The sequence below is a fragment of the Ostrinia nubilalis genome, chromosome 4 (genome assembly GCF_963855985.1).
Source record: "Ostrinia nubilalis chromosome 4, ilOstNubi1.1, whole genome shotgun sequence".
Classification (NCBI taxonomy): Eukaryota; Metazoa; Arthropoda; class Insecta; order Lepidoptera; family Crambidae; genus Ostrinia; species Ostrinia nubilalis.
This window is the reverse complement of record NC_087091.1, coordinates 3487824-3513453: the sequence shown is the minus strand read 5'-3', so window position 1 is coordinate 3513453 and position 25630 is coordinate 3487824. Positions and strand designations below refer to the sequence as shown.

The 25630-nt window shown below is 36.7% G+C and overlaps 3 protein-coding genes across 3 annotated transcripts; 1 reads left to right on the top strand and 2 right to left on the bottom strand.

Moving 5' to 3' along the window:
- The first annotated feature begins 163 nt into the window (after positions 1-163).
- LOC135088498 (GPN-loop GTPase 1) lies at positions 164-6591 on the top strand. The gene is made up of 8 exons (XM_063983323.1): positions 164-368; positions 673-798; positions 1052-1219; positions 1348-1544; positions 1851-2045; positions 2719-2771; positions 2859-2947; positions 6478-6591. Exons 1-8 carry the CDS (start codon positions 296-298, stop codon positions 6561-6563), a joined length of 987 nt encoding a protein of 328 aa, XP_063839393.1. The 5' UTR covers positions 164-295; the 3' UTR covers positions 6564-6591.
- Positions 6592-6618: 27 nt separating this feature from the next.
- On the bottom strand, positions 6619-19643 carry LOC135088495 (uncharacterized). The gene is made up of 5 exons (XM_063983321.1): positions 19473-19643; positions 15809-15904; positions 14198-14557; positions 13803-13924; positions 6619-8683 (listed from the first exon to the last, which is right to left on the bottom strand). The coding sequence occupies exons 2-5, from the start codon at positions 15878-15880 to the stop codon at positions 8458-8460; spliced, it is 780 nt and encodes a 259-aa protein (XP_063839391.1). The 5' UTR covers positions 15881-15904; positions 19473-19643; the 3' UTR covers positions 6619-8457.
- On the bottom strand, positions 17139-19475 carry LOC135088490 (tRNA (guanine(37)-N1)-methyltransferase). Its single transcript, XM_063983314.1, has one exon. The coding sequence runs from the start codon at positions 19416-19418 to the stop codon at positions 18060-18062; it is 1359 nt and encodes a 452-aa protein (XP_063839384.1). The 5' UTR covers positions 19419-19475; the 3' UTR covers positions 17139-18059.
- Positions 19644-25630: the final 5987 nt, after the last annotated feature.

The window sequence follows — 25630 nt, the reverse complement described above, 5'->3', positions numbered from 1 at the left end:
TCACCGAAGTATGGGAGACGAACGCGAACGGATGCAGAATGGGGGAACGAGGAAATTATCGAGATGGTGTTCACACTATATCGACTTGGCCAATTTCCCGCATAGTGTACTTCCGCCATTACAACATGACAGTTGACAGTTTAGTCTGTTGACATTGATTGACAGTTCGTTTGTTTTCATTATTTCATTTGTTGTGATTTGTGAAGGTTGGGGAATTTATTAAATTAACTAACGTGTTTCAAGTGTAACTAAGTAAATAACATTTAATTTGCTAGTTAGAGTGCTAAAACTTGAAATGGCAACGGCTGCAGCAAAACCAGAACCGATGGAAGAGGACGCAAGGAAACCCGTGTGCTTGATCATTTTAGGTTAGAATTAAGTTGATTTCAATGGAAACGTAACTACATACATAACTAGTATCTTCATCTTCCGTTTGAGTGGCAGAACGACACCTTTTACCACTTAAAATTGCCAAATGAAACAAAGATTTCCATACTGTTTCACAGGGTGTCTGAAGAATTTACTACTTTTTGACTACAAGGAAGGAAGGGGTTTTATCGTATATCATTTTATTAAACATTATTGTTCATCTTACAACTATGCAGGTGTATTAAATAAATTAAGAATTGAACACTGTACTTACTTTGTTTTATTTACCTATGTATTGTAAAGGTATGGCTGGTGCAGGCAAGACCTCCTTCACCAGACGTCTAGCGAGCCAGGTCGTTGAAAGCTCGCGACCATATTTGATTAATTTGGATCCAGCCTGCAGAGAGGTGCCATATCCAGCGAATATTGGTATGTATCAAACTAAACACTAGCATTTTATGCTATTGCAATAGCTGATTTGTGCAACACAACTTACCTATTTACTATTTTCAGTGAGCATTATGACTTGTGTAAAAAATAATCCTTGATACGTAGCAGTTATAATATTGTCATAAAAATAGCTTTTATAAAATACAGTTATTGAATCCAACAAGTACATTTTGCATAAGTATTTGGCAACAATTGTAGCTCCTAATTGAAAGATATTGCTTGGTTATTTCAGATATAAGAGATACTGTAGACTACAAACAAGTAATGAAGCAATACGGCCTGGGGCCAAATGGAGGTATCGTCACAGCTCTGAACTTGTTCTCTACAAAGTTTGGCCAGGTGGTGGATTTGATTGAGAAGGCTGGAAAGAAGCACAAATACTGTATTATTGATACACCAGGTAAACTTACATTCATTCCATAAGTATTTATTGTACTGGGACGTCTAGGACTATGAACGTCCGTCATTTGTATTAATTTTTTTCTGTGTACAGGGATCTTAATCTATTAAACTCTTAATAATTTGTAGGCCAGATAGAGGTATTCACATGGTCAGCGTCGGGTACCATAGTGACTGAAGCTCTGGCATCTACATGTCCTACAGTGGTGGTGTATGTAATGGACACCGTACGCAGCGTAGCTCCGAGCACCTTCATGTCTAATATGCTGTATGCATGCTCAATACTGTACAAGACTAGGCTGCCTTTCATCATTGTTATGAATAAGGTATGTTATTACTGCACTATAATAAAAGGACATGAATTTGTAGACGACTACACCATTAAAGGTTGATTTTTCCGAGATCCAAACCATTTTCTTGTGGAATTGAGTTTGTAGGACAAATATTTTCATCTTACCCATTCACCGTTACCTACCAACACTGACAAAGTTGGTACATAATGCTAACTTATTGTCATTTTGGGCATTCTGTTCCAGTTAGTTATCCCAAAGGGCTAAATAGAAAAAATCGTTTGGCAGTAAATTAAAAAATGGTATACATGGTTTGTTAAACTGTTAATTCGCTATTTGCAGACAGACGTAGTGGACAACGCATACGCGGTAGAATGGATGCGCGACTTCGAAGCATTCCAGGAGGCACTAGACGCAGAGGGAGACGGCGAGGGCGGCGCAACATACATCGGCAATCTTACCCGCTCTATGGCGCTGGCGCTCGACACCTTCTACACAGATTTGAAGTGTTGCGGAGTCAGCGCTCATACTGGCAACGTGAGTATCCTGAAGATAGGTGTCCCCAAGGATTTCACAAGAATCTCCCCTAGAGGCGTTGGACGCAGAGGGCGACGGCGAGTGCGGCGCCACCTACATCGGCAACTTAACACGTTCTATGGCGCTGGCGCTCGACACATTCTATAGTCTGGTCCGTGAGCACGTAGAATTTTGTCCAATGACCCCTAGCTACCCATCCTTATCGCTCGCGCGTAATTATGTTGCTATCGCGCTCGCACACTCACTGCGGGTGCCAGTCGCACAGTCGCGATAGCAATATAATTACGCGCGAGCGATAAGGATGGGTAGCTAGGGGTCATTGGACAAAATTCTACGTGCTCACGGATAGGGCTTTACACAGATTTGAAGTGTTGCGGAGTCAGCGCCCATACTGGAAGTGTAAGTGTACTGAAGATAAGTGTCCCGAGGATACCACGACTACCTCCCATAACAGACAGAGGCCTGCCTCAGTCTTTCGGTGCATGGTCGCCAGAGAACTTGCCAGAAGCTTTTTTTGGCAAAGTTAGCAGCAAATAAACATTTTGACTTTCCAAAAGTAATGCAGATTCAATGGAATCGCTAAAATACATAATAAAACCAAACAAATCAAACCAGAATAAATTATAATATCAATAAATACCTATGCTAATTAGTGCATTTATGTGTTTTTCAGGGTATAACTGAATTCTTCAAATTAGTTGATGAAGCCGCTGAAGAGTATGAAAAGTAAGTTGCAAAGTTATAAATAATATTAATATTTTTAGGAAGGTTATTTTTGATATTAATTGTTAACATTGAATTTTTTGGTCATAGGGAGTATAAAGCAGACTGGTTAAAAATGCGCGCTGAAAAATTGGAACAACAGAAGAAAGCAGAAGAGGAGTTGAAAGCAGGCAAAATGGGTATGTATAATTTGTTGTTTTTTTGAGTTCATGCATTATGCAAATGAATTTTTTTAGACAAGAGTACCCGGGATATTTTGCATTAACCACATTCTTATTGACAACTTCCACTCCAATTTCCAGAGGAGTCCGACACAGTGATCGGCAAGAAGAGTCTCATAGACGCGGTGCCGGTGGGCCGTGAGATTAGCGACATGTACCTGAAACATCCCGGCAACGATAGTTCCAGCGACGACGAAGGCAGCGAGGCGCCCGCCCACGAAATTGGTACGTGAAGTTTGTTGTCTATTAATTTTTAACACAGTGGACGCCTCGCGGCTCACCGGTGAGCCTCGATCCAGGCCTGTTCATCTCCGCGAGTTTACATCGAAAACAAAACACGCACGATTGCCCCCTACAAGAGTACTATTCGACAAGGCCTCACATACGAGCGAACATTGACTCACGCACGCGTATTCTTGTGTATGCTCAGAATACAGAACAAACCAGGGGGTCTAGACAAAGTGCAATTTATAATCGCAAACCAGTCGAAAAGTGGTCGAAAAGCCCGTTTTTTGTATGGAGTTTTGACGGATTCGATTTTCGATTCGATCAAAAAGTGCGTTTTGTCTAGGGGGGCAGAAGGAGTGTTCGATGACATTTCTACGCGGCAACTTGTGTCCAAAATACTTCCCCTCCCGCGCCCCTCTACCCCCTTTAGTGTTACTAGCGCCGTGTGACACCCCCATTTTTGGGGTAAAATTATGTAATTTTTTAAAGAGATGTTAAACAAGTAAAAAATAAGTAAGTGAAATAAGTACACACGGCCACAGTGTTAACTATCCATTTCCGTTTTTGCTCTCGCTCTTATCAAATGGTGATTCTTTGCGATAGAACGAGACGACATGACTGGCCATAGGCATAGATAGTACCTACCTACCTATGAATTTAATTTTTACTCCGAAGTAACTAAGTGTAGATGATTATTTATTTCTATTAAATAGTGTAATATACTATATGTAGGTATAATATGTTATTTAAAAGTCAATTACAAAAGTCGAATATAAATTTTAGAATGCCAAGTAAAACAAAAAAGAAACTTAAGGTTCTTTATTATGTAAACATATCGACAACAAAACATTTGTTTACGGCGCAGTAGTGCTTTTAGTTTAACTTTTCTTGGAGTCAAAAACAGAATCCAAATCAAAAACATCACCAATACTTGAATTTAATTGCGAGGCAACTCTGGCTGTGTATCCTGAAAGAAAATCAGAGTAAGTAGGTATGTAAGCAATAATTAATTACTTAAAATTATTATTAAATATACAAATATTGCTGCTGCTGATCTGTTGATACCAATGCCTTACTTTTGAATAAATGGGAAAGTATGAAATTCACGATAGTAATTTATTATCTCCTCATTATTAGGGAGTAATATTATAAATTAATTCAATATATTAAAATCAAATCAAAATCAAAAATATTTATTCAGTTTAGACCACAAGTGGCACTTATAATTTAATTAATCAGGTTGTCATGTCATGGATGAAATTACACTAAAAACTAATTAAAACAAAAAGGATGGGGAAAATATTCCATTATTCTGTGGTAACGCTAACAAAATTAACGCGTGAATTTTTTATAGACAAATGTAATTCAATATAAAAAAGTAGGGTAAAATATTCCGTTGACCTGTGGCAACACTTACAAAATACAACCGTGATTTTTTTTGAAAATTATTATTTAATTAAAATGAATTGGAAATGTGCTACTTACGGATAAAACATGATCCCATGCACTTTCTTCGTAATTCCAGTAGCATTCTTACATGTTGGAACGGCACAAGACGGCATAATTTAATTATAAAGTGTCAATCTGACGGATATGTAAACAATGCGCGCGCCGGCCATTGACTAACTCAAGACCCTGGTTTTTCAAGCACCGCCACTTACCAAAAAGAACAGTGTCCATTATCTGTCGCCTGCGTATAGGTCACGCGTGTACCCCTGTACACCTCGCAAAAATGCGGATCAAGGATAGCTCCATATGCGAATGCGGCTTGGATGAAGGAACAGCTAATCACATCTTTTTCAACTGCCCCAAAATTGACCATTCGTTGTATGACTTCCTTCCCAAAAAATTCCCTTTTCCAACTAACCTTAAATGTGTCCTTAACTTTACTAATCCCCATACTTTGAAATCTCTAGTTAAATTCATTAACATTAATAAAATTAATTTGTAACCTTTTGTAACAAGCAAGAGTTGGCAGTAAAACTTTTTCCAAACTAAACCTCCCCATTTGTATTCACTCGTATGTGTTATTTTTATGTATTGTGTTTGTCTTATTTGTGATGTCTCTTTGTTTTAGGTATTTTGCTTAGCATACCTTTGAATTTAAATTTCTCAAAAAACATTGTGTAAAAGCTGCGCACGTGATATTGGCGGAACAGTGTGCCTTGTGGCGAAAATACACAAGTTCATCGCCATTAATAAAAGAAGAAGAAGAAGACTAATTGCTCTAAAGTCAAATTAGTGCGATTTGGAGTAATTTATATGAATACACATTTACGCCCGTTGACGGTTTCTGGTTTGTTCCGTATTCTGAGTGTGTATGATGGAAAAAAATAAAGAAAATGGTGTACTAAATACTGTGCAGTATTTAACTGCCTAAATAATAATAAAAACACAGAATGTACTTTTTTAAGTTGCCTCAAGACACTGAGAGGTAAATAAGTAGTTAATATTATTCATGATAATTCATGCTAAATCATGTATTTCCTCCGCCATTTTCTGCAGATTGGCACCTCACGTCACATCATTTTACCGAAGTCAGCCCTATAGCTTCGGCGCAGTACCGATCACTGACGTTTGTCAACAAAACTTCTGACAAACTTGCTTGACTCTTGAGACAAGCTAAATTACACCATATTGTTAATGACATTGAGCATACATTTTTTTAAATACCTTCGCGAAGTAAAACTTCTGTACGTAGTACTTATTATTATTTTGTGCTCGATCGAACAATATACTGTTGTGTCTAAAGCCCGGTCTGTGAGCACGTAGAATTTTGTCCAATGACCCCAAGCTACCCATCCTTATCGCTCGCGCGTAATTATTTTGCTGTCGCGCTCGCACACTCACTGCGGGCACCCGTCGCACAGTCGCGACAGCAATATAATTTACGCGCGAGCGATAAGAATGGGTAGCTTGGGGTCATTGGACAAAATTCTACGTGCTCACAGACCAGACGTAGTGTCTCGGCAGTCAGACTTAAAAATCCTCCTGATCCCAGTCTGCCTTGAAAATGTAAACAAACGGGTCCAGAAACTTATTTCAGCTGTTGTGCACTAACTTCTCAATAGATTTTAGACCCTAGACGAAAGAAAAAAAACCAGCCGGTCATTACTCGATAGAATCGGCCATTTACAAAATCGGTATTTCAAAAACATTAGAATCGGCCTTTTTTCCGGAATCATTTATTTATATTCGATGCAACTCAATAAGTAGTTCCGATAAATTACAAACAATATAAATAAAATATTTTGTCCTAGATGACGACAAACCAGAGGATGTCGCTGCGTTCCAAGAGTTTATCAGAAAGCACGTGAAACCAAACGATTCGGGAAACAAGACGTGATGAAACTAATCTCTTCCATCTGTAAATATAGTTAAGTTTCTAATAAAAGACAATCTAAAAGACAAGTTTTTTATTTCAACAAGGTAAAGTACATTATTATCGGTATACATTTTTTTTACATAGGTAGTATTACATTTTTATTGTGTTTTTTTATTAAGTACATATTTATTAAGTAGTCAATGTTTCGTAAAGACTAATCACAGTGGAATATTCGATTTAAAATAAACGTGAACAATAATATGTTTGTAAAACAAAACAATTTTAATTGGACATAACAAAATACGTTTAATTTGTAAAGTATTTGTGATAATGTTACGTTATTTAGCTACAAAATAAATATGAATAAAACAATCTTACTGGAATAATAAATAAACTGAGATTACTAAGTTTGTATTGCTCAATATATCAATTCGTATTTTGATCCTTTAAACTAACACTGGTGCTTGTAAATAAAACGTGTAAATTATGCTAAATAAACGTAAGTAAATATTCCCTAAGTAATATCTTGTAAAATTATTATTTAAAGCAAACAGTTAAAAAGACGGATACTTTCTAGATATGTTTAAAGGTTACGTTTTCCTTTGTATTGTACGGTATTAACGCATGACGCGTGATAATGACAAAGTGAATAACAATTAACATACATCATAATCAGTATTTCGGCATGAACTTAAAATTAATTGAACACACTGCTATAAAAAACAAGCGAAATTAAAAATTGCGGAATTTTTATCACATTTAGGCAGTAAACACCACAAATTAATAGTAATAAGTACTAGTATTTGAACATCTATCATGTAAATTCACCTATTTATTGGCCAAAGAATGATAACTTATTTCAGTTATAAAATTTCAGTAATATTAGTTTCAAAAATATTGTTGGGTTGAATTTTATTATTTAATTAAAATATGATTATTTTGATCTTTAAATTGACTATCTAAGATATTGATTTTAACTGAATAGCAGCGACCGAGTTTATTAGCAACCTTCAATTTTCATACCAATTTTCATGATAGGCAGATATTATTTAAAAACGGTAGCACCATCACACTGAAGTACAATTACATTACATTTCTTCTATATTATATTTCTCACCAATATTTTAATTTACCAATTATAAAAATTACTGTAAGCACATTGAAGTTTAGAGAGACAAATAAAATTATTGAGGCAAATCCTGAATTTGCCTTACCTTTTGTATATTAAGTAGTTATGCTACAGTATACAGCCCGGTCGAGTTAACTGCGCACCTGGCAGCCGTGACGTCACATCGATGCTCTGGTACGAACAGTGTGAACGCGGGAAGGTGCGCGGGTGAGTTGCATTCCAGTCAGGGGCCTAATTCACGTATTTTGACACATTCAAAATCTCGTTGACGTTTAGAAGTCGTCCTATTGAAAAACAGTCCTAAATCCCTATTCACATGTCATTTCGATAGAACGATTACTCGATAGGATCGTATAGTTCCAAAATACTGAACTGTCCTATCCATGACATTGACAGTGGGGCGCCACCGTCAATACCGGATCGCTGGTTTCGATTTTTGCCATGTTGGAATCCATATAGTTGAACGATGGTAGCGCCCCCCTGTCATTGAGTTTGGTGGGACAGTTCAGCGTGGGTCATCTATAACTCAGCGATTTGTCACTTGACGTTCAATCACTTGAACCAAACTTCAAAATAGGTAATAGGTGAATACCACGGAGGCAACGATTGAATACGCATAAAAACGAAATCGAAACAAAATTGAATTAAAAACAACACGTGAATACACAAAGTACTACAGGTGCGTTAACTTGTCCGGGCTGTACCTTTCAATTACCTATAGATGACACCTATCTCTGCATCAGTATTTAGTATTTACCCAACCGAACTTAAACTTAGAATTTTCTATCACGCCACAAGTGTATCACCATTGGATTCTAATCCGTGTGCATTGTCCACGTGTCCATTGCTGGCGTGTCCGTGTCCATTGACCACGGGAGGGGTCCTCCCGGCTCGTTCGAGGGACGCGTCTGACAGCCGCCATGCTGGGAGGTAGGAAAGGTAGCCATTACCGTCCTTGATAGCTAGGGCTGGGTTCGGCCAGGTGTTACGGGTGCTGCCTATTGAGGTGTATCTGAGGATATAAAGGTTTGTTAATATAAACTTTTAGGAGTCTATAAGGTTCAAATTCAATTTCTTTATTGCTATTTCACGTTAAATACGATCTTCAGAATAATATAGGACAGGATGGACCTTGTCGGTCCATACATAGTGGACAACACTAGTAAATTTCAATGAGAATGTCATGATGCGAGTCTCCTATAGATTTTGTATGGTAGATGAGTTATGACGTCACATTTTTGCGTCGTCATAATGCTAACATGTTTTTATACATGCTGTATTTTATTGTGAGCTCATGATTTTCAATTTGCCATCCATTATTATGCTTTGAGTACCTACAAGTAGCAATGCTGATCTTATTATGTACGTAAATCTTCGTTATCTACAAAACTATCATCATCGAATCACACACGTAGTGCTGTGTAATGCTGATATTGAGCTAAATCATGATAATGAACAATATTGTGATGTAACAATATTGAGTAATTTGAACTGAAGTAGCATGAGTAATGTACATATTTAGTACAAAATCAAACGTTCGTTTCGCACAAGTTGTTTTAATCTTCTTAATAATCATTGGTTTTTCCACTTAAACGCTTTAACAGCCATACCATAATCAAATTTGTCATTGTTTTTGGACGTTAAGACAAGCGAATAAGGTTCAAAATATGGTGGGAACTATATTCCCACTGCCTTTAACATCATCATCATCATTTCAGCCATAGGACGTCCACTGCTGAATATAGGCCTCCCCCAATTATTACTATACTGGTCATCACAAAAATCGGCCCACCTACGTTTTACAGGAAAACTCGTTTCTACTGACACAATCATGGTGCCCCAATAATATTGGTGTTGTTTGAAAGCCCAATAAATATCCTTAAAGAAAAACACATTTAATTTCTTAATAAACGATTAACATAATAATATACAATAAATGTGACTTGAAAAAAGACCTCATTTTGGGCTCACCTCTGGGATCAATTAATTAGACCAATTTTTATGGTTATAAAACCAAACAACGATCTCACGTGCCCTCTTTAACAGATGGATAGCGACTAATCCTAACTTAACACTTTTATAGCCATAAAAGTTGGCTCAAGCGTAACTACCTATTTTTTGAAGAAGTGACTCTGGATTCTTCTACAGACACATTTTTGGGGTAAAAACCTTTCCTTTAATGAAATGAAGTTTAGAACTAGGCTTTTAAATGGTGCCAATATTGGTGGGAAGTGGGGATGCATACGTTTGAAAGTGCTTATCACGGGAGGGTCGATTTTTGTAAGGGACAATATTATTTGATCCTCTAAAAACTAATTGATCTTTTTTGTATGTGCACTTTTAAAAATAAATGATGTTTTTTATTATATTTTATCTTTATATTAATTATTGGGTCTATATTAGTTGATCTACGGATAAATCTTAAATGATCTTCATTAAAGGTAACATAATATTTATGTTTAACATACTCTTTTAATATTTGGTAAACAAAAATAATATTTGATCCTCTTTTTTAGTTATTGATCTTTAATTTTGTTAATTTGATGATTTTTATATCAAGTTTGCCTTTTAATATTGATCACCTAATAAATACATTTCGATCTATGTATAACTTAACTTTAAAATATATTTGATCTAACAAAAAATATTATTGGTTAATATTTTTAATTAAAAAATATCTTTTAATTTACGCGGTACTTTGTGGTTGAGTGACAATCGTCCGTCATTGGTTACTGAGTTGGCCAAGGGCTTAGCGGCCAATAAGCAAGCAGAATGGTACATTGCCATGTTTGTTTAAATTACAAGCTTTGCTTAGTTTGGGACTAGAGGCGCTATGTAAAATAATTTCTTACTTCTGACATCCCTGAACCCGACATCATAATTTTTACCTCTTTATTTTTTTCAAATCGCAAGGTTGATTTTCTCTTAGTATACCGATCTCGACCGTAATCAGTGACCATAAAGTCATCTTTCAACGGGTCGATTAGACACTATAAAAGCACTAAACGATATTTGTTTACTTTTAGTGCGACATCGGGTCGTAAGGACCTAGGGGTTGCAAGTCCCGGTACTAAGGAGTGTTACTGAATTCCCGGTACCAGGTCTAAGCCAGTACCGGGAAAACCGGGAAATTCGGGAATTTCGGTACCCACGTGAATGGTTATTATTTATTAAAACAAATTACCTAATTTGTACGTAATTTTAATAAAAATGTAAATAGGTTAACAAAAATATTAAACTTTTTCTGTTCAGTTCAATTGGTTTGTTACCTTAATAATAAATCAGTCCAAACAGTTACACAACACGACAAAACTAGTTATAAATGCCTATTAAAAATCATAACCGCCATATTCATAAAAAGCAACAATCGTTTAATCAACCTATTTTAGTTAAAATATGTTTTCTCACTTTCTATCAATGTCAAATACAGGCAGCGACAAGAGTTAGAGTAGGCGCACACCGTTGATTTTTAGTTGGCCGATAGTTGTGCCCGATTTTAATCGGCCAAATCGAATCGGCGTAGTGTGCGCACTCCCATACATGCCCAATGGGCATTGCCCATACTGATCAACTGCCCGACTAAACTATCGGCCGACGAAAAATCAACGGTGTGCGCCTACTCTTAGGGACAAAACATAAATTAACTAAATTAGGTTTATAAAAAAACACGCTGTTGAAAGAAATAATAAGTAGTATCTAAGTACAATCAGATAAAACAATCAGTCTTAAAAGGATAGTAATGAATTAGGAACATTATTAATATTTTTTCATTTGTTGATAGTGTGTACGTAAAAAGGTGATTGCATCTAGTCAAAAAATTGTTATTAAAAATAAATTATTGAAGTCCCGAAAGTACCGAAAGTCCCGGGAATTGCATCGTCAGTACCGGAACTAGATAAAGGATTAGATTATCGGGAATTCCCGGGAAAAATGAGTACCGGGATTTCCCGGGAGCAAACCCTATAAGGACCTGATAAGTTTTTTTTCCAAATATTTACTGTGTTTGACGAAACAATTGCAAAACAATATTTATCTTTCGTACTACTGAAAAGACCGAATATATCCATCCCGCACCAACGCATCCAGCACCTAAGGGGGCGTCCATAAATTACGTGAGACAATTTTGGCTATTTTTCAACCCCCCCGCCCCCCTTGGTGAGATTTGGTGAGATTTTGCCTGACCCCCTCCCCCACCCCCAAATCTCACGTGATATTAAAAAAAATCCGAAATTTAATAATTTTGGAGTAATATAACTGAGAAAAATTTTTTTTGTGTGCTTTAACGTTGTCGCTAACGAGTGCATCAAAAAGATCTATAAAGTTAAAGATTTTAGTTCTTGAAAGTATTTGCTAGGGACGCTGTAATCATCATACATTTAATGTATGTAATTTTTTACGCAGTCGCTAGCGGATGACGATTGTGTAAAGTCGCACTAAGCCCACTGATTACGAATAGATCCAGAAAAACACGTGTAGTGTTAGTACTAGGGTCACATTGTTTTTTTACAGAAGTACCTAGTCTAATTGTTCCTTTCTACAAAATCACTAATAATGTAGCAAAATAGATTTTGATAAAAAAGAACTTGTTTTATAATTTTCTTAATTTCGTCATTTATTCTGCATTTTAGTATTCACACATGCAGACGGAAGCATTTTTAGTTTTATTTGTTTAGACTGTATAGAATAAAATGACATTATCATCATACAGATATCATTTTTTACTCCTGACAAGGAACCCTTAATATAGTTTCGATATGTCTGGCTGTCTGTCTGTCCGAGTTTTTGCTTGGAAACTATTGGCACTAGGGAGCTGTAATTTTGTAGAGGTATGTATATTAATCACGCCGACAAAACGGTAGAATAAAATTTTGAAAAAAAAAATTTTTTTTAGGATAGCTAGCTCCCCTAGATGTAAAGTGGGGATGATTTTTTTTTCGTCTTCTACCCCATCGTGTGGGGTATCGTTGGATAGGTCTTTTAAAATGGCTTAGGGTTTTCTAAGACCATTTTTCGATTTAGGGATCCGTTTGCAAAATATTAAAGTTTAAAGTGCAAATTTTTGTCCGAGTAGGGCGTCCCCCCCGCTAAAAACTAAACTGTTGGCTTGATAAATCTGGAAAAATTCAAGATTATAGTGCTTTTTATGAACTTTCAAGGAAAACTATAGCGGTTAAGATAGATCAATTAGTTCAAGACTAATAGTCGTTTTACTCATGTATTATAAAATTTCATACCTAATAAAAATTCCTTAGAAGAAAATATTAAAAGTGACTTTAGATGAAGTAATTGCTTACTTCTGAAATATATTGTGATAACGACGGACAACTACGGAAACCTACACTGCGCGTGGCACGACACGCACTTGGCCAATTTTTTTACTTAAGATTTAACCCAGTTTTCTGGCAAACACTATTTCTCTATTTCTTATGGAAAAAAATACGTGATATTTCCCGAGACCCCCCCTCTCCCCCACGTGAGATTTGGTGAGGTTTTTGTTGACCCCCTCCCCCCCCCTAAAAGCCTCACGTAATTTATGGACGCCCCCTAAGGTCAATTCGACCCAATAACGCAGTGTGAATGTGTTAAGTATGCTTTTTTAATAAAAAAAAATCTATGAACATCAAGTGCCTTTAAATAGTTTCCATCCTTTGACTACAACTTAATAAAAATAAGTACCATAACATAATTATTTTGAAGATTATTTGATATAGACAAAAAATAATTTATACAAATCGAATTATTTAAAAAAGTATCACAATATTGAATATTTGGCGCTCATTTCTTTTATTTTTGAGGACCAGCAAGTAACGATCAGATATAATTTTTACATCTCAAAATTTTTTTGCGTAGTTCAAAAGAGGTTAAAATATCGATCGATTTCATTTATTTTATGTCTCAAAGAAAGAGGATCAATCATTAAAATAGATGACCATTTAGATTTTTTTATTTGCCGTTTTTGCTAATTTAAAAAGATCATTTAAATACATGCCTTTTTGTAATGACCAGTGTATGTTGATCTATGGGCAGTATTTGGAAGAGGCCTGGGTCCAGCGCCTTCCTGCTACCTTTATGATGTCGTCGGTCCACCTTGGTGGACATTCCACTGCCCTATAAAGGATTAATTAACTTACCCTCTGTCATAGAGGCTGCAGTAAGGCACGTTCCGTATAATGATGTAGCTCCAGATTTGGTGGTAGGACCAGTTGAGCAGTGGCGACACCCGCATCACTTGTGGCCAGTTTGAATCGGTTTTCTGAAAAAAGTTTACATTTTTATTTTATTTTTTTCTACCTCAATGGTTTTATGCCTGCATCACATGAAATCTATTTTTTCATGTGTTTTTAAGTCTCTGGCTGGTATACAACCTGTGAGGCGTAATGTTTCCATTCGGTTCAAATTAAGATCCGGTGTGTATGTTTATGTCACCGTGAGATTGTAAAAACCGTTAGATTACAATCTAACTCGCGATACATAACTCGTAGGCTGCAGGTGTCATCTGTGTACTATCAATCAACTAAATATTTACCTGCATAAAACGTAAGTCTTGGCTATACGGATCTGTCCGTCTCGTTCCCATAAGACAGGCTTTCAATTGTCCATCTCTGTCTAATATCCTCTGAAGTGTAGCCTTCATTTCCCCCACCTCTGTCACCATTAGCGTCACACCATACCGTCGTTGCATCTCATTCACAAACTCTTCTATTTCAACAAACGGATCTTTCGTTCGGAAGTACACTACTTTTAGTCGTTTCTCTATGTTTTCTGTCTTATGTATTTCACGTAGAATGTTTATTGTTAAGTCTAGGAGAACTGTGCAGTCTTTGCCGCCGTTGAACGAGAGAAACACCTCTTCAGGTTGGTACTCTTGGAAGCATTGCCTGAGTATCTGGAAATAGAGGTTTTACAAGATTAATAAAGCGACAGTTAATCGGTTACAAAAGAGAATGATAAATTAATGAGCTTCATTAAAAAGACCCACGATGACGCATCCCACTATCCTACTAATATTATAAATGCGAAACTTTGTGTGAATGTCTGGATGTTTGTTACTCTTTCACGCAAAAACTACTGAACGGATTTTGATGAAACTTTACAGTATTATTGTTTATAACCCAGAATGACATATAATAGCTATAAATTATGACTATCTGTGACATATTAAATTTCACGCGGGTAAAGCCGCGGGCAAAAGCTAGTTATATCAATAATTGTAATTAGTTTTTTATATTATAGGCTGTAATTTGCGATTCTTGAGCCATAATTATGTTATTAAGTTTTTCTTCCCATGTCTCGTTCTAACTGTATAAGGTAAGTAAGTACGTATCTATAGATATCTTCAGTACTTCGCAGTCACGACTTTGAACTTTTGATCCAATAAAATTCATTTCGGAGCGTTGAAGCCAAAACAAACTATGTCACGTTTATAAGATTAAAAGATATGCAAGTATTTAATTTGCCTTATTTCAATGCCGATGTATGCAAGTATTTAATTTGCTTTATTTCAAATTATGTGTGGTACATAATCATACTTAATATTTTAAAGTTTTTACATCTATTTAAGAGTCAATTTTAATGTTGCTGGTCCTTCCCATGATGCATTTTTCAATTGGGTTTTCTTCATGCAATCATCATTAAGAAGCATGAATACTATTTTTATATACTTTTTGTAATTAATAAAAGTTAGTAGTTCATAGGATTCACGCGCATCTGTGACGGCCATCCACGCAGGTCAATGACTGCTAAAATGTACAGAAAAAAAATCTAAGCGGATTAGAACCACCACTGTAAATACTGTGTAGCTAAGACCAACAGCTTTACCACCCAAACACCGAACTAGTAAAGGCTACAGAAGTACCTATAGCCAGTAGTAATGTAAAAACTACATATACTACCCGTTCGCGCTAAGTTTGCAGGTCCGTGGAATGCGCGTCCCCTCCCCCAACCGCGATTAAACGCAATTAGTTAGTGATTAAACGCAATTATTAATGTGTCTTATTTTACGCAAATACACAATTTTTATCAAATAATAATAAATAAAAAATATTCTAGGTATAGTTTGTTAATAGTTATAGACGCTTCCCTTCGAGTGACGTCACATCGCCAGCGGCAAACTTATCGCGAACGGATAGTACTTTACCTGTTCCGATTCTTCTAACACGTCATCTATGGCAGGCAGCTCGGCGCAGACGTTCTCTCTCTTCCGCGGCATCTTTACTACTGTTGTGTAGGTATACTCTGTACCAAACATACACGTAATTAATTAATCAGGTGTGTATAACGAAATTTGCATTATAAACGCTACACGGCTGTCGCTTGTTTGTTGGTTCGTCACGCACGAAACGCTTCGGTAAACTAAGTTTTGCTATGAGCCTGCGTATTGGCTGTACCTACTATCATTACATCGTCCACATAGAGTGGTATTGTAGAGGGACCTTGAACTACAAACGTGCAGGTTTCACCAATAAAACATTTGATTATAATTATACTGTGTACTTCTTAATGAACAGTAGCTACAGTATGAAGGTATACTAAAGTTAATCAGCCACAGATCTACGATTTTTTAACTGGGGCCAAATTTTATTGTGGCGCCCCTACTAGCGATTGAGATGCAAAATAAAAATAGAATTCTTGCGCTTCGTGAAGTGAAAAATATATTTTTTTCACAAACTACCCCCTTCTTTCCAATTGGCGCCCAGTTTACCCCTATAGCCGTGCCTTCGAAGTAACTTTTGTGTGGCCACATTCCTCCACATTGGGGTACTATTACTTATTCTGTGACATTGGTCTGCAAGTTAGGTCTAGGACTGCAAGTTGTTATTTTCCCAAAAATATTTCATAGTAGATGAGCGACTAGGGTTGCCAGGTCCAAAATCACAAAAGCCGGACTTTGTGTTTCATTTGGCCGGACATTTTACCCTAAAAGCCGGACATGTGACGGGGGGGGGGGGGGGGGGTGCAATTAGTGTCAGTTCATGAGTGAGTACTATCATCATCGGTTACTATCCAGCATCCTGCAGTGCGCTTGAAATGATTCTGTGGCTCGACTTTCGCCTGGCGCGGCAACCAAATAAAAAGCCTAACAAAAGCCGGACAGGCCGGACAAGGTAATATTTGGCCGACGCCTGGCAACCCTATGAGCGACGTTTTTCGGGGAAAAGCCGAGTGCTATTATTAGTTTTGGAGGGAAACTTAATTATATTCAAATTATTTCCGTTCTTGCCATTTCAAACTTGTTCACAGATGATTAAGTTAAACGAATTTTAAATGGTTTGTTAGTAATCAAGTGTGATAATATACAAATACCTCACAGAAGTTTAACGGAAATATTGAATTTGCGTACATTTTCATGTCTTTAAATATGGGAACAACATAATAATAAGTATACTGAAATGGAAAAAATGTATATTCTTTTTTTTAATTATCTAGGAAATAATAAGTACTAACGAAAATAAAATTAAACAAGGAAATTATTTATTTTCCACATTCAATTTATTTTGAACATTCACAAAAATATACATACATTTATACATCACTTAAATTATATACTTAAAACTTATTACAACATGTAGAAGAATATATCTTGTTTACATAGAAGAATAAACTTTCGTTTCCATAGTATTTTATGTACAAGATTCCAAGTAAAATTTGTAATCATTAACACCAAATGTAATGTATTTTATGTAATATTGATAAACATCTGAGGTCAATGCAATATCTATAACTTTGTTAACAATAAACATTGATGTTATGTAATTTACACTACTTACAATGTAATTATTAAATCAGCAGAAATAGATAAGTTTAAGATCTGCAAGTAATTTTGATTATTAGAATAGCCAGCTGTGACACTAACTATTTTACATGTATTTTTATGGATATGAACATACATACATAAACTGTATAACTTAACATTGCCTTCTAGTATTCTTTCTCTTACTCTATTAAGTTGTGTCATTACTAAAATACATCAATAAATGCATTATTAATAATAAAACAAAGTATTTTATTCCATTTACTACATAGATAGACACTATTTACTAATTATTAAACATAATTTTGATATCTTATAAATAAGTTTTCATAGAGCAATAAAAAATAGATTTTTACAATAGACTGAAATACTACGTAACCCTGGAACTCAGCAGATCTGTGATCTCTAATCTTAATATTCATCATTTAGAATTGATCGATTCATTCACAAGAATTGATGAATTCAGATTGATGAAATAAAACGTGGCCATAACAGTGAATTACACTTAAAAAGTTTCAAGTTGCTTTTTAAAATTTTTAGAATAATCATAAACATCTTTGCTCGGATACAGCAATGCAAACAGAAAGTAAAAGAAAATGTTACACATAATGAAGAAAAGAAAATGCATAATGTTATGTCAGAGGGCTGTCATAGTAGTTTGGGGGGTGGTGCGCGTCTTTTTAGCAGGAGGCTCGACTGGAGCACAGGACTTATGGCCATCAAAAAGGATCTCTTTTGTAAGATTGAACGTCACACGCATCATCTCTTTTTTAGGGGAGACATTCCTCACATCAAATATGTCAGTTATGAAACTAGAGAGATCAAACTTCATATTCTCATTCACCATTTGTCTTGCTTCAGCTACAGAATCATCACCGATAGCAAAACAGTAAACATACACAACTATATCATAATTAAACTTATCCGTTAGTTCCTCATCTTTGAGGAGGCCTTTGAAATTCTTTAGAAATTTAACAGCCATAGCCGGCAAGTTCATTGTGACATGGATCTTTCCACTGAATTGAGTATTACGCTTGCAAAGTTTTGTTAAGTGATCTTTGAATACATAACAAATAAAGTCTTTTCCATCCAAGTTGTAAGGTTGGAATAATCTCTTATCTACTTTATTAATTTCAGCATTGTGTTTCAACCACTTGAACGAATCAGGGTTTAGGTCGTTAGCATACACTGTACACTTACGTTTAGCAGCAGGTATTGAAAACGGCCCCACCCCACAAAACACATCGAACAGCACATCACCAGGTTTCAAGAAGCCCAAGATTCTTTCGTGTTCTTTACCGAGGCGTGGATTCCAGTACACTTTTGAAAAGTCAAACTCGAATTTGCACCGATTTTCTTTGACGGCCACCAAATAGTCTTCTTTTCCTGCTATCACTTCCATACTGAAGTTACGGTATGTATTGTCAATAATGTTGCTCTTGTTCACAACGGTGCGGCATGTCTTTATCTTGTCCAGCAGCACTTGACCTATTACTTGCCGGTACTCCAGCAGATGTTCTCGGAGATTGAGATGTATAATGTGGCCAATTTGGGAGTAGCCACTGATGACCTCTTCATCTTCTGGCAGGACAGCCTTAAATATGGTGTCATAGCTCCAATTTTCATAACCCAATTGCACTTCCTTCGAAGTAAGATTCTTTTCAGTTACGCCAAACTGTTGCAGAACGTTTCGAGATTCTTCATCTATGTCCTTCCATTGAGTAACCTTTTCAGGATGCAAGTATATGCATTTGTTGAATGACGAATTTGCTTGTAAGTCCATTATCGGCTTGAAGTTTTCTATTTTCAAGATATACGGTCTGCACTGTTTAAATATTTTTGAAAGATTCTCCTCCTTCAAGTAGAGGACGGGCACTTGAATATTACGCAAGAATTTCTCACGGTCCAGCACTTTCATCCCGCGCACACCGACTGGCGCCAACGAAGGTTGACTCGAGGAACTCATTTTACGAAAAAACTCGCGGAAAATAGACATTTTTCACAAAATTATGACGCATGTAACGTGTATATTAGTGCAACAGATACTAACCTATTTACAGGTCAAAAGGTTGCAGTTCTTCTAGTTGTTTGTTTGCGTCCTTCTTTATTATCTTCTTCACAATCAGTTAAAGCATGAATATTCAACATTTATCACATGATTTTCATTTTGAACGACGAAATATTGGAAGAAAATTACAGATCGAACTTGTCAATTTCATTGAGTTTTGCTGTCATTGAAACGTCAATGTCAAAAAGTTTTTTTTTTAATTTTGATGTTTTACGGCTCTGAGTTAGTTAAGCCTTGATATTCCAATGCCAATAAAAGTGGTTGATGATGACGAAGAAGTTTGTTGAGAAAATATTACTATACTACTTTAACGTCCGTTCCAGCCCACTCGACTCCCTATAAAACCAAACTAAACTACCTAACACAAAACTGCCGCCGTTAGCGCCATCTGCGAAAAGCTTTACTTAGAACCGGGCCTTCCGGGGCTTCCGGTTCCGGGATAAGTAGTCCCGAATGCCTTTTTTGGCTCTGAATTCCAAGCCTTCCAAGGCATTTCCAAAAATTTACTTAACATTTTAAAATAAATAGATCATACAAACATAGGCAGGTTTTTACCACACGATTTTATACAAAACTAGATCCTATATATTATTATACGAGTATTCCTAAAATAACTTATTAAATACCTAGATCTAAAGGTTTACCAAACAGTATAATATTTTGTATCTAATTAGTGTTATTAACATTAATAACTAGATGACGTGGAGATCCTCATTAATAGTCTATTGTAACAGGACGGTTTAATTAATTCCTCTACGATAAATGCGTGGTGCATTCTCATTGAGAAACGTTCGATATCTAAGTAATTCAGTAAGTGAATACGAGCGAGCGGGGTCTCTAGCTCCATCAATTAATCATTTGTTAAATAGACTTCGGATTCAATTGAAGTTGGGAGTCTACATGGAATTCGTACGAGTGAATCACTGTTTTGATGAACTTAAGATTCTGTTGGATCATTGTTACTAAAACGATTAGAAATTTTCGTAAATATTCGGAAACAAAGCACTCTGGGCTAGATGTGTATGTCAATAATTCATAATTGTTTAAGGATGAAAAGCAAATATAAATAATTACTAGTGCTCTATGTTGTAACTTACGATTAAACACCCATTGTTTGACTATTGTGTGAGTCGATTCCCTACGCCACTACACCATCGGGCTATGCCAATCTCCTTTGAAACGAAAATGCTCCGAAACTGTGATTGAGTTCCCCTTACAAAAGATTAATTAAGAGATACAGGCTATTGAGGGCCATAAAACCGCCCGTGCTGTTGACCTTACACTTCAGTAATCCTGAATAAAACGAAGGATTCGTTGAAAACCTCACGTTTTAAAAATAAAACGTAAAAACCGTTGACTGTGTTTGTATTTCTCTCGGCGGAGTGCGCGGTAGTATAAGATCGAATGCACGTAATAATGGTTTTACTACCCGCGTAACGGTGATGAGCCGCGTGCCGTTGTGAGAATTGCTCACGTATACTGCATATTTTCTTAAGTTTGTGCGAGTATTGTTCTCATACAGACGCGTTAGCTTGGGTACCTACACACTTGAAACACTCTTCAGGGAATATTTCAGATTAGGAAAGTTGTAAATTCTTATGTAGTATGTAGAGACGACCGGCACGTCAAGCTAAATACTGTATTATCTTATGTAACTGTGATGATAATGATTTTCGTCGTGAGAGGATAAGAAAATACATTTGCTGAATATAAACTTGAAATTTATTCATTTTGGTGACTCAATTTCTCTGAAGGTGTACCGTGTAAAACAGGAATTCCAGCATTCACGGGCTACGGAAGCGGTGTTCTGGGAGCGAATAGCGACCGCCCATTATCGATACTGGCTGGAAATAAAACCAGCCATTTGCAGATATTCCGGAAACCCACCGATGGCTTGTGGCTGCCTTGGGAACCATACAACCCGTTTAAAAAGCGATGGGGTGCGCTCACTCAATTTAGTTTTATGCACTTGTACAGAGGTTTATAGCACAATAAAGGTTGGAAGGCGTACGGCTGAAGGTAAACGAAACTATTTTATTTAATTAATACAACGAGATAAGCTGTGGTTGAGGCGGGTAGAGGTAAGGTGGCACGGTAGAGGCATACTGATTTTTAAAAACTTAGCGGTAAATGAAAGTGTTTTTAGGAATTATTTACAAAGGCGTTTATGGACGTGCGTGAGATGGTTAAGCTCTACATTTTATTGGAAAATCACACCTTACTACAACTTAGCTACCAAAAGCTAGCAAACACAGTAGAACAATAAAACGGGTGTGAACTAACAAGGTACTAGGTACTGTATTTAAACTGTTAAATAAAATAAAACTGTCGATACACAGCATCAAATAAACCGTGTGTGTTACGTGACAGAGGCAACTGGCATCAGCTCTGGGAAATGACGCCTATATCCGCTGAGCGGCGACAAATATGGTCTGACCGCTAAGTGTTTTGCATTGCCTTTGCCGGCGGCCTCGTGAGGCCCAGTTGCACTGGGATACTTTAAAAAGAGCCGCGGACGAATGTCCAGGTTAGGATAATAACTTGCGGCGGCTTTCGGATTTTAGTAAGAGTCCCACAATATCCACTGGCCGTCCCCATCGACGGAAAAAAGGATGCTTTAGAAAAATATTTGTTCACGATTTTTCCAACTGCAGATCCTGGCCAAAAGTACAGCTTGTTGGACTTAGAGTCGTAAGAAGAGACCAAAAAATGGTAATGGATGGCTAACCATACCTTGGTTTTAACCCTTAACTGCATGGATGGCAAAATTCCTAAAACTTTGGCAACACTTTCACTTTATTACTGCAGAGAACTTCAAATATTATTCCTTCGTTATGTAAATCGATCGAGAACAATCGAGAAAAATCAATCAAGAGAGCCACGAGAAACTACCGTAAGCTACTATTGCAATACTATCTATCCCCAGTCTGTTTTTATTTTGTGGTGTTCAGATAGTCATTCAGGCACGGTAGCAGAGTAAATACAAACGAGTAGGTCATTTTCATAGAAACGCCCGAGCGCGGTTTGTATGTGAGCGCGCCAATACGTATGCGGCGCGCACGCACACACTGACAAAATTTAGCGTGGATTAGCGGTGAGGTGCACATACAAACCGCGCTCGGTGCGTTTCTATGAAGATGACCTACTCATTTGTATTTACTCTGACGGTAGCCAAGTGAGGTAAGGACCTATCGGGCTATCAGCGCTGCTGAAATAGCGATTCGATGTAGATTGACGCTTCGACTGTCGGAATGTAGGATCGAGCTTTGATTTACATTCAGACTCTGCCGTGGGTTTATATCGACATTTGTTCCCACGTAAAGTAAAGGCAATAACTTTTTTAATTTAGTTACTTTAAAATTTCTATTTTTTTAGACTTGTCATGTTCTTCCAGGTTTTCATTTGTCATAACATCATCGTTACACCATATAGAGTTATTTACATGTACCTATAACAAAAGGTTTTTAACATTAGCTAATATTAATGCACGTGGAGTCGTGCACGTATAAATGTTACAAAAATATTATTCTACTAATCAAAACTATGAAATTTCGCGTCGTGTTTTTCCGCATCTATTGTGTGAATTTATTAAAACATTGTTAACCGCCGTTCAAAATGTCCCGTAATAAATACACGTTTGTTTCAACCACAAACATTCATATGTTAATTTGTTCGACAAACCGCAAAGATAATAAAAAAGCGAATAATTTTATAATTTACACGTTGACTCTACCAATTCAGCGAGCGTTACGGTAAATGAAAATTTCAAAAATAAATATTGGGCGAACGGAAACAAACGTTCGGAGCGAACAGAAATAAATTACATCAATCCAACAAATTGACGATTGAATTTGCGCAAAAGGAATAAATAAGTTACGGATTTTAATCGCGAATAAATTCGGTAAGGTTTAAAGTGGACAACCTTTGCAAATTAAGACGTGTTTGGGTATAATCTGGCACCTTTTGTTTGTAGGATGCGGCAATTTCCATCGGCAATTTCCATCGGAAAGTTAATAAAGAAAGATGGCATACAAGCTCATATTGAGTGACAAACGTTCGTTTACTTGACAAAAATTATGTGTCGTTACGTATCACGCCTGTTACCGAATAACGTGGACATGTATTTCGCGGAAGAAAATTCCTTACCCACTAAAAACCTCCGCATATTTCCTCAGAAAGGTATTGGCGGGACGTACGGGTACGCACTCCATCAAGCAACTACGAGTATGGTGAAAGATTTAATAAACCATTAGGCATCTGACATACATAAAAACTTCTATATCTAAACTGACTACATAAACTTTAACCTAACCAAAACACTAAATTGGTTTGCAACTTTTATTACAACGCAGTTGTGAAACAATTTTCCGTGCAGTGCAAAAGTCTTGTTCGATAGATCATTGACTTTCATGGCGCACCTACCACTTACGGGCGAGTGTACCTAAGTGATTTAAACTACTGGCCGCGGTAATATTCTGATAACTGCTTTACGATGTCTTAACGGCCTCTATTTGCATAATGTAGGATATCGCAGGGTTAATAGAGTAATTCAGCTCAATTTGGTGCTTGGTAGACAGGATTTGTGGTTGAGTTGGGTGTCTTAACACTCTAGAGGTTCAGAATAGGACCTCCTACGAGTAGTTATGTTTTTAGTTAGTTTTATTGATCGATATACTATTACGTTTAATATTGATGACACACGTAGGGAAAAAATATTACTTCGCATCATGCTGGATATTTTTGTTACTACTTACTTTTTTCGTCCCGGTGTCTGTAAGATCATGCTATTGTCTTTTTTGTAAGAAAATATATTTCATTGCACAGTAAAAAAACCAAGGAGTGCTTCAACTGTCTACCTACATTTTAATTTTCATTCTCGACGAAATTACCCTTACAGTTTCACTAAAGATACTTTCCACCTTAATATTAATACAAAAAACCGTCAGACCTCTATAAAGATAACAACAAAATGAATTTACTGCGAAAACATGCTAAGCATTATCTCCTAACTCGGCTCAAAATGAGCTGCTAAACGTCAGTAAGCCCAGATTTCCCTTCTGGCTCCGTCTAATATCTTCATAAGGCAATCTCGGGCTCAGTATCGATATTAAAATACGTAAAAAGGAGCGTTATTCCGTCTACTGTTAGCGTGGTAAACGAGAACAGCCCCTACATTGTAGTTACCTAACTAAAACTTAGGTAGTTAAAACATAGTTTCATACTTCAGATTTTCCATGTTAAGCTGTAGGTTGTCAAGTAGCTGTAACTTTTTCAGGTTGAAGAGCGAGGCGACAAAAATACTTTCTTGAACAATCTTCATAATGTTTATCATTCATCATAGGCATAGGTAAGCTTACATTATTTTCGCGTTAAGAAGGATTGAAAACCTACGACATCATCATAACCATAAAGTATCTGCGGGAGAATGATCCCTCTAACTTACCAGATGCAAATGGAAGGTTCTTTCATACAATTACATAGAGTTAAATAATCTTTGTTGCGACTGTAATATCCATGACATGGCGTTAAGTAATCTGTAGTCAAGTGCGGCTCTACATTATCAGACAGATAGGAAGGACATAGAGTTAGTAACCTGTGCTGTGGTGCGGAGAGTGGCCTGTCTGCTCCCTTTAACCTGTGCCCGTTAGTAAGCCGTCATCGGAACGTCTCCCACGAGTAGAACCTTTGAATGCGTTAACGGCTCCATAATGGTGTTTTTATGATTCGCCATCAGCACGCTGCCTATTGTTTCTCGCTAGTGATTTATTCTCTCTCTGAAGATGTATTAGGTGTTTAGGAGCCGAGTTTCAGGTGTTTAGGAGCCGAGTTTCAGGTGTTTACCGAAGGGTCCCGCTTTTTATGGCGCAATAATACGGTTTTCTTGAGGTTGGAGGCGTGTTGTGGTAATAAAGATGCATGTGGGTTAAACGGTTTGTTTTTTCTTTTCTCCGAGCTTTGCTAGTGGTTAACGTGTTTTGGGTTGGGGAATCAAATGTTTGTTCGTGAATTTTGTGATAGATGTCCTAGTGATGACCTAGTTTGCGATGAGGAAAGATTTTTAAATCCAATTCGAAAAGTATAATAAAATACGAGTAGGTATCTGTGATTGATGCATAGTTATTATTTTGAGAATAGGTAGG